General features: G+C 36.2%; 1 protein-coding gene and 4 long non-coding RNA genes across 5 annotated transcripts; 4 read left to right on the forward strand and 1 right to left on the reverse strand.

Moving 5' to 3' along the window:
- The first annotated feature begins 744 nt into the window (after window positions 1–744).
- LOC117907447 lies at window positions 745–1,308 on the forward strand. Its single transcript, XR_004650000.1, has 3 exons — window positions 745–867; window positions 1,107–1,175; window positions 1,267–1,308. It is a non-coding gene; the product is annotated as an uncharacterized LOC117907447 (long non-coding RNA).
- A 1,961-nt stretch (window positions 1,309–3,269) lies between these two features.
- LOC117926648 lies at window positions 3,270–3,925 on the forward strand. Its single transcript, XR_004653201.1, has 3 exons — window positions 3,270–3,433; window positions 3,723–3,807; window positions 3,886–3,925. It is a non-coding gene; the product is annotated as an uncharacterized LOC117926648 (long non-coding RNA).
- Window positions 3,926–4,064: 139 nt separating this feature from the next.
- Window positions 4,065–4,499, forward strand: LOC117926470. The gene is made up of 3 exons (XR_004653134.1): window positions 4,065–4,149; window positions 4,237–4,377; window positions 4,461–4,499. It is a non-coding gene; the product is annotated as an uncharacterized LOC117926470 (long non-coding RNA).
- A 1-nt stretch (window position 4,500) lies between these two features.
- LOC117926478 lies at window positions 4,501–4,891 on the forward strand. Its single transcript, XR_004653137.1, has 2 exons — window positions 4,501–4,561; window positions 4,661–4,891. It is a non-coding gene; the product is annotated as an uncharacterized LOC117926478 (long non-coding RNA).
- A 1,605-nt stretch (window positions 4,892–6,496) lies between these two features.
- Window positions 6,497–9,329, reverse strand: LOC117930401 (protein FAR1-RELATED SEQUENCE 5-like). The gene is made up of 5 exons (XM_034851048.1): window positions 9,300–9,329; window positions 9,079–9,214; window positions 7,617–9,004; window positions 6,644–6,712; window positions 6,497–6,550 (listed from the first exon to the last, which is right to left on the reverse strand). The coding sequence occupies exons 1-5, from the start codon at window positions 9,327–9,329 to the stop codon at window positions 6,497–6,499; spliced, it is 1,677 nt and encodes a 558-aa protein (XP_034706939.1).
- Window positions 9,330–9,667: the final 338 nt, after the last annotated feature.

Raw genomic sequence — 9,667 nt, forward strand, 5'->3', positions numbered from 1 at the left:
AGTAACATCTAAGAACTGTTTGTATTAATAATGTAACAAAATTGGAAATAAATAAAATTTGCATCATACAAAACTTGAATTGGTTTGAAATGACATACATCTAATACATTTTTAATAAGGGAAATTCTACAATGCCTCCTTCGGTACCATGCCTCCATTTTTTTTCAGCCATTGGATCAAAATGACTAGATCTCAGCCATCCAAATGGAAATGAAAAAAAAAATTTTAAAAACCGGGTACCTCCTCTCCCGTTCTCTCCCCCATCTCTCCTCCTTTTCCCCCCAAATTTGCTCTGTTCCCCCCCCAAGTTTGCTCTCTTCCCGTAGCTGGCTGTGCTGTGTGGCTCTCATCTTTGTTTTCTCTCCCTTTTCCCGTTTTTCTCTCCACTGATTCTCCACAGCTGAGTGAAGACCACGGCCGGCTCTCATCTTTGTTTTCTTTCCCTTTTGCCGTATTTTTCTCTACTGATTCTCCACAGCTGGGTGAAGACCACGGTTGGGTGAAGACCACGGTCGGCTCTCATCTTTGTTTTCTCTCCCTTTTCCCGTTTTGCTCTCCATTGATTCTCCACAGCTGGGTGAAGACCACGGTCGGCTTCAACCGGGCCAACCTCTTCGAGGCCGAGGTCCCATACCTTATCAAAGACGTCTCCACAGCTAGGTGGAGACCACCTTCGCCGTCAACCGGGATCAAAGACGTCTTCACAGGTGGGTGGAGACCACGATCGCCGTGAACCGGGCCAACCTCCTCCAAGCCGACGTCTTTGAGCTCATCAAAGAAGTCTCCCTCAAGGACCGCGAGCTCAGGATTGTGGACGAGGTCGGTGCCAAGATCCGAGTCTTAGACTTCATTTCTCCCGATGTCCAGGTCAGCTATTTTTTCTGCTAGATTCTTCTTCTCGAAGATTTAGGGAGGATGTTGTAGTTGTAATGGTATTTGTATTTTAATTGGCATTTGATTGATTGTAGGAAGATATAAATATAAAATTTATTGAAATGTGAAAAAAAACTTATGTTGAGATAATGTGGTGGTGAAAGTATGTTCGATTTATTATATCCGAAATCATATTATAAAAATTGACTTAAACGATTTGATTTAATTTTTAGGAGCGAACGCGATGGTCTTGAAGTTGTTAGAAATCCAAAGAGGCCTATCGGCGCTTGGATACATTACTAGTAAGGGAAAATAGAAATATGTAAAATAATATGTTTTTTAATGTAATTTTTGTGGTTGTTATAGTTAAATTTGTTTGAAATTGTTTTGTAGTAACGATCAATTAGCCATGATGAAAGAGAAGGATAAAGGAGTGAAGATAAATGATGATGTAAGGAGTAATATTGCTATGTCTAATATAATTACATTTTACAATTAGAATTTAAATTATGTGACCAATTAATGTAGTTGAGGAAAAAATTGGGCAAGAAGTGGAATGCACTTTCTAAAGTAGAAAAAGAAAATTTCATGGCAAAGTCGAAAGAAAGTTCAAAACAATATTCACTTCAAAAGGGTGTGGTTCCAAAGGTAATTTTTTTTTGTAATGAATATTTAATTTCTTTACTTATGTATTTGTTGGAAATTATATTAATGTAAACATGTTTGATGTTTGTGTATCTTTTCAGTTATATCTTCAGACTCGATGCTCCCCCGAGCGAGTGATTAGAGTGATTGAGAAATTAGAACCAAAGCAAAAGGCAGCCATAGAAGAAATAGGATTTGGTAGCCTCTTGCAACTTCGATGTAGGAAAATTGATCATGGGTTATGTCTTTGGTTGATAAATAGTTTTAATTCGAACACTTATATCTTAAAGTTGTATAATACTTGTATCAAATTATCCCCCATTGATGTTGAATTTATTATGGGATTGAGGGCAAGAGGGTTCAAGATTGGCATGAACAAAGATGTTAGCCATAAGAATGATTTACGTAAAAAATATTGTGATAAAAAAGGGCGATTGCCATTAGTGATGTTAGAAAATCAAATTAGGGAGGATAAAGAGGGTGGAAACGATTTTAAAGTTCGTTTTGTATTATTTGTGTTGGGTGCATTATTGTGCCCAACAATGAAGCTTTTTGTGAATCGTTCTTTCTTACATCTTGTGGAAGACATCGATTCAATAAAGAAGATGAATTGGGCAGAATTTGTGTTGTCCTATCTTGTGCACGGGATTGAAGAGTTTAAGAAGAAACAACAAAGTGGGGTTTCCGGTTGCTTATTGTTTTTAATGGTAATGTCCTTGTAATTAATTTACATCATAGTGAAATACGATTTTGTTTTAATATAATTTATGAACTAACTATATATCTATGTCAAATATACTCGTAGTTATTCTACCACGAGCATATATCGTTTGAAGAGAAATTTCTACCGCTTTATACTCGACCTTCTCCTCGGATTACTGCTTGGGGAGATGATGAAGTATTGGACAGGAAACGAAGATTGAAAAAACTTGGTGGATATGCAAATGAGAATGTAAGTTATAGTTTTGAAAGTCGTTTACTATTTATTTAAGTTTTTAGTGGTTTAAAATCTGATATGTAGTATATTTTGATGAATATATTGTAGCTCAAAATATGGGTGATAGAAAACGAGATAAGGGATTGCGTTGATGGAAATGCAACGACAATGGCGAGTGAGAATGAGGACGATGAGAAATTTGTAATCAATCAAAACAAAGATGTTATTAAACGAGTAAGTGTTTTACAATATTCTTCGTGACTATCTATATTAGCATTGAAGCTTTGTATTATGATGTTATTAATCACGTTCGTATATATGACTAGGTTGATGGTGGGAACTTAATGGAGATGGATAAAACCTTTCAACAATTAAAGACACATCTAATTGATATGGCTTATGGTGCAAGTAGTAGTAGTTGTGATCAAATTTTGGCTAAATTTGAGGAGAATTATACTACAGTGAAAGGTCTCTTTCTTAGGTCAAGCGGAAAACCTTTGAGAATTCATGAGGAAGGAACGAAGAATGACATGCTCCCATGCGAGAGAAGTTTGGAAGATACGAACAATATGAATGTGAATGAACATTATCTTCACACTTTGTCAAATGAGAAGTTATGCACCGAGGACTTGAATGAAAAGAATGAAGATGCATGTGCTACATCAATTGAAGTGCATATCATTCCAGACGAAAATGAAAATATTTTACCACTTCCAATCAAAAGGAGTAGAAGAGATTATGGAAAGGTATGTATCATATAAAAGAAAAAATTATTTTCTTTACAACTACTTAACCATTACATAGTAAATAGATGTATATTAATTGCATTTTCCATTTTAGGAACCATTACGAGCACTATGTGGTTATCCTAATCATGTCATGAAAACACGTTCATCAAGGGAGAGGAAACCAAGTAAATTCAAGGTCTCCCCGTTTGTACACAAATTAAGGAAGATGGTAAAACACGAAGCATCAGAGGTATAATACAAATAGTTTAATCTCATTGTTCTTATTTTTGATACTTAACATATATAGTTAATAATTATGTCTTGTTTTCGATTTAGTCAATCCCCATGTCCATTCGTGAAGACGTGGTGGATACTCAATCATTCGATGTACTTCAATCTCTTGTCGCTGATTATGTTTTCAATAGAGCATTGTCAAAAAGGTTGGTCGTGTCTAGAACATTCATAGATGTGTTGTTACAATTTTAGCCTTCATATGCTTCCAATTTATTCAAGTTTGTTTGAACATATTATTATTTTAGTGAGGTTCTTGTTGACTTTGGTCATGAACATGGAGTTCGTGGAGATTTTCACTGCTTACGTCCTAGACAAAATTTGTTCGATGTTGTAAGTACCTACTTCATTTATATCAAATGCGTGCTATATTAGTTAAATAAATTTATTGAAGTTATTGTTCAACAACAGGTAATAAATCTAGAAGCCTCAAAGCTAAATTATTTTGAAAGACAATTCATAGGCATACGAAGTATAAGATGCTATCTTCCCACGACATTTTCAGTAAGCTCATATTTCTCTTGTTGTTTACTTACATATTAAGTACAATATACTAATGTTCGTATTATGTTTTCTTATTAGCAAATGATTTTGGGCGGGAGTCCTCATCCTTTTTTCGATAGAAAAACATCCATCGTGAGTAAGTACATTAGCGAATTGGATGATTGCGAGAAGGTTAGTAATTATTTGTAATGTTTTCACCTATAATATACTATATTTTTTGTGGCCCAAGTCATATATATTGTTTTCCTACCTTTACAGCTATTTATTCCAATGCATGACGATTGCCCTGGTCATTGGTATCTGTGCGTCATTGACTTCAAAGACTTTGATATCCAAATTTTGGATTCATTACGATCGAAGAGTCGGGACGAGTTCCGGTTTAAGAGTGTGAAAAAAGTGGTATGCTTTCTCCTTTTTGTTTTCCTGTTTATTTGGTTTTTTTTTCTCTTCTATATTTATTAACCACTTTCAAACTAAATTAGGTTGAATTTTGTCAAACGTTCTTCAAACTGTATGACATAAGGAAAGATGTCTTCCAATTCTCCATTGATTGGGCTCCTTCGATTCCAACCCAAGATAATGGGTTAGTATGAATACATAACTCACATTAATATTCTTTTTTCTGATGTATAATTAGACAACCATTCAATAAGTTGTTTTGCTTTTCTTTTCTCTTTCTTAGGTGGGACTGTGGAGTGCATGTCATTAGACATATGCAGAGATTCAAAAATGGTGATTCGATGACGAGATCCGACTTTTGTAATTCCCTTAAAATACGTCGAGAAATAGCATGTGATTTAGTTTTACACGAGGGAAATAGAGAAAAACAAACCATTGTGGCTATTGTTTGTACAAAGACGTCGACACGAGCAATGAAAAAATTATTATTATGATATTTGTTATTTTTCTAATATTTATCATTTCCATCTCCACATATGGTCATGTTTATTGGGAAGTTGTGAGATTCGATGACCATACATTATTAATGATTAAGTCCATTTTATTTGACTATCCAAATACTCTTCTTTCAATATGGTAGGCAAAATGAAATTGTAATATATTGGTATCATTCATGTTCGACATGTGTGATTTTGTACGATCTTTAATCTAATCAGATTTGTAAATATTCATTTATCTATGCTAAAAATATATAGTTAGTACATTAGTAGACCAGTTGATGAATGAGGTTCAGCCGGTAAGAACCAGTCCAACGATTTAGCTAAGTCCACTTTTCATAGGCATACGCATTATGCCTACCGGTTGAGAACATTCCTCATATTGATAATGACCCTATGGATGCAGTGTGAACTCATTCAGGATTTGTCCCAACCACCTCAAACAATTTTGGATGCAGAATGACCTGGTGTCGGCGTTCAATTGAGTGATTGAAGATTTTTCTAAAGGGAGTGACCAATTTTTTGAGTTGTGGAAAGCGGTTGATCAATGAAGAAATTGTCTCAACCGGTTGACGAATGATTTGACCAGTGGGAACGGGTTGACAAATATAGCAAACTGGTTGACGGATTTTCTCAATGGGTAGATCGTTTTTTAACCAGTTGCAATCGGTTGAAGATGGGTATCAACCGGGTGAGGAATTTGCTCATCCGGTTGAGGGTTGTGTAAAGTGCATGCAACCGGTCGACCTACCCGGTCGACCGCATGTACCAAACGGTTGAGACAATTTCCACCAGTGGCAACCGGTTGAGGAATTGTGTCAACCGGTTGATAAAATTCCTCAACCGGTAGGCACTGGTGGAAAAATACCTCTACCGGTTGAGGAATTTGTCTCAACCGATTGAGGAATTTGTCTCGACCGGTTGAGGGTTTTTTCCACCAGTGGCTACCGGTTGAGAAATTGTCTCAACCGGTTGAGAAAATTCCTCACCCGGTAGGCACTGGTGGAAAAAATCCTCAACCGGTTGAGAAATTCCTCAACCGGTTGAGGAAATTCCTCAACCGGTTGAGGGATTTTTCCACCAGTGGATACCGGTTGAGAAATTGTCTCAACCGGTTGAGAAAATTCCTCAACCGGTAGCCACTGGTGGAAAAATCCCTAAACCGGTTGAGGGAATTCCTCAACCGACACCTTTGTTTCATATGAATTACACATCATATTGATTACTTTCCTATAGTTAACTCATAACCACCTAATTTGTCAAACTTTAACCACAATTGAATTTAATTAAATCTGCATAATTAACCGTTTTATTCGACATGATATAAATGAATCGTTTTCTCCATTTACCAATCATTTTATCACTTGTAATCAATTAAATTATAGATGTAGAGGATATTGCAGTCTATCAATCAACTTGACTCTTGATCAAAATTCAAACTTTTCATTAAATAGTCAAGTTAAAAGTACACATTACTAGAAGCGATAACGTCAACTAATAAAAATACTGATTTAATACCTACCATCCCTTACTCCGTTAAGGAATAAAAAAAAGGTTGCATTTCCACCATATTTGGATATTTGTTTGGATCCCCACCTTGACATGGTGTTGTCATATTTTGTTCATGTTGCTGAAATCCTGCTATCTGCACATGCACATTCCATTGTTATTTTCAGCTGTCCAATTCCATTCCAATTAATTAAACCTATTCATTAAATAATGCATAGCTCAAATTCATGTCAAAAGTGTTTCTTTATTCCCGATCTTACATTATTAAGTTCACCACAATCTATGTACATGTCAGATCGGTCATTCGACAAATGCTCCCCTAACATTCCCTGCATTTTTCAAAAATTAAGTGTTGTCAATTATTATTCAATTAGATGTTATCAATGTTTGGAAATTATATAACAAGCCTATTGTACATACATGTATGCTTGCAAAAATGTCAACTGATGAATTTGTTGAAGGCATCATTTCCATTTGAATGTCACATTGGGAAGACAAATTAGTTTCCTCCTACGTACTCATAATGCCATCAAAACAATTATGTTAGTCATTTATTTAAGTACACCTACCAAAATTAATCTTAGGGGCAATTTTTAATTGAATATGACATACCATATAACCCGGCTGAGCATTTTGAGGGATTGTAGCTTCTGGACACTTTCGAATTGTGTGACCCACTCTTTTACAACGACTACATCGTCTTCCCTTTTGAACATTCATTGCCACTTTGCTTGGATTCCCTTTAGTCTTCACAATATTTGGATCACGAACTTGGTTATTGCTTGTCGCTCCATCTGCTGCTATTTTCTTCCCTTTCAAATTATAGTTATAGAGTTCCTCCATTCTCGCCGTCAAATTTTGTATTTCATTTTTGGCCTCTATAAATGAAGATGACGTATCTGACGCAAAGTAGGAGAGCTTGTTGCACATCGAACTCAATGAACCATATCGTACAAACCGATCCATGTCGTTATCCGTCTCATTCACTCGTACTGATCTTGTATACACCTTTGCTAACTTTGTCCACCTCTTCATAATACATGACTGAGGAATCTCTTCCAAATGCTCCACCTTCATAACCACCACCATGTGGCAACATGGGATGCCAATTGACTCAAACATCATGCATGAGCATTTTAGTGTTACAATATCCGGGCAAAATTGTACTTCCCAATTTAAGTTCGGGTGTCTGAACTTAGATAATGTGTATGCCCGCATTGAATGATCACTTACAAGACCTACCACAAAGAATAACTCTGCATTCTTCATCTCCTCACGAAATTTAAGGAAAGATTCTTTCGTGTATACCGTCGCAGCATGATTTTCAATTATGGATAGTTTGGTCGAAAGCACTGGTGAAGAATTGTTCGACTCGAACTCTGCCTTTGCCTCGTTTTGCCGTATTCTCATTATGGCTCTATCAAATTGTTGTACAAACTCATACAGTCGCAAACGAATTTTTAAGAATCTATTTAGATATGCATTCATACTCTCACACCTTTGTGTGGTTCTCATCCCTCCAAAGAAATTTCCACGTAAATACGCCTCTGTCCATCTTTTACGTTTCCCATATATCTCCGTCACCCAACGATTCTCATTAAGTCCCAAATTTGCAACCATTTCATGCCAAACCTTTTCAAATTCTGCTTCATTCCCACGCATGAACATGCACCTTGCAAATATGCTTGAGAAATCCTTAATATGCACATTCGTGAATGCATTTCGTTGCAAATGCCATGAACACAATCGATGACACGTATCGGGTAATAGTTTTTTGATTGCCTTACGCATAGCTTTATCCCCATCGGTTACAACAGATAAGGGTTTCTTATTCATCATTGCCTCAAGAAATGTCTCCAACACCCATTCATATGTCCCAACACTTTCATCTATCAATAACGCACAACCAAATACAACAGTTTGGTGGTGATGATTAACACCGACCAACACTACTAGAGGCTTTTTATAGGCATTTGTCCTATAGGTTGTGTCAAATGCTAGGACATCTCCAAAACACGCATAATCCATTCGAGCAGTTGAATCAGCCCAAAACAAATTTGCTAGTCGACTTTCTTCATCAATGTTGAATTTATAAAAAAATGAAGAATCCATTTCTGCCTTTCCACACAAATAAGCCAATGCCGCTTCTGCATCACCGTCTTTAATTTCACTTCTACGCATTGCATCAACGTGATTGTATATATCTTTTTGTGTGAAACCGACGTGCTCATGTCCCCCTGATTGTTTGACCATATAGTCCATAATTTGTGTTGTTTTAACACCTACTTTACGCAAAACATCAACTTGTGCCTTATCTGGATTACTTATTGTTCGATGAGACCGAAGGAATTGTGTGTCGATAGCATCGACCAAATTATGATTATGATCTCCTATAAATTCCTTTACAATCCACTTTCCATCTTTCCTATTCAAGCCTACACGAAATGCAGCTTCACATCCAACTCTACTCAATGATCGTGGCTCACGCTGTCGCTTGTCATTTTCAATAAACTTTGTCGCTCGCTGTCCTTCTCTAGAACACACCCACTTTCGAGATATTATATCTCCATTCTTGTCTCGCTTCAAATCATCTTTTCGAATACTAAATCCGGCTACTTTTGCTAACATGTTGTAAAATGTTCCAGCTCATCTATGCAATCGAATTGCAATTTGTAGACTTCTTCATCTGAAATACCCTTCAACACCTTCTCTTTCAAACCGTTTCCACCCAGGTGGTAAGTGCCACCGATAAATGCATCGTCATTGACGACGTCCTCCTCTTTCACTTCAAACTCCCGCTTGATTGTTTTCTCCTTCACCGATTGCATCATCTACATTACATAAATAACGTAAAAAAGTGCCCCAATAATACTTTAACAAATTATCATATCACTTTTGTATCAATTGATTGCATACTTGAAGATAAACTGAATTCGACAACGTCATCTATTCTCATTTTTTGATACAAATGAGAATTTGAGAAATTATAGAACCGGTTTAGACTGCACACGTGATATTTCCCCATGATTTTCAATTTAAAAGGTCATATGTTGCAAAATTGATACTTCTCTGCTATACACAATCATAAGCAATACTTTTTAAAATCATTAAATACCACTTAAAAATCATTATGTTGAGGAAATAACTTGTGAAAATGCAAATGCGACACCAATACCCTAAAAAGATGGCGTTAGACAATGATCGACGTCTGACATCTATACAGAAACGCACCATAATTTATATTGACCTTAGACAACCAAGTGAAGTAATAGTTAAATTCAACT

Source organism: Vitis riparia, chromosome 2, assembly GCF_004353265.1.
Source record: "Vitis riparia cultivar Riparia Gloire de Montpellier isolate 1030 chromosome 2, EGFV_Vit.rip_1.0, whole genome shotgun sequence".
NCBI lineage: Eukaryota > Viridiplantae > Streptophyta > Magnoliopsida > Vitales > Vitaceae > Vitis > Vitis riparia.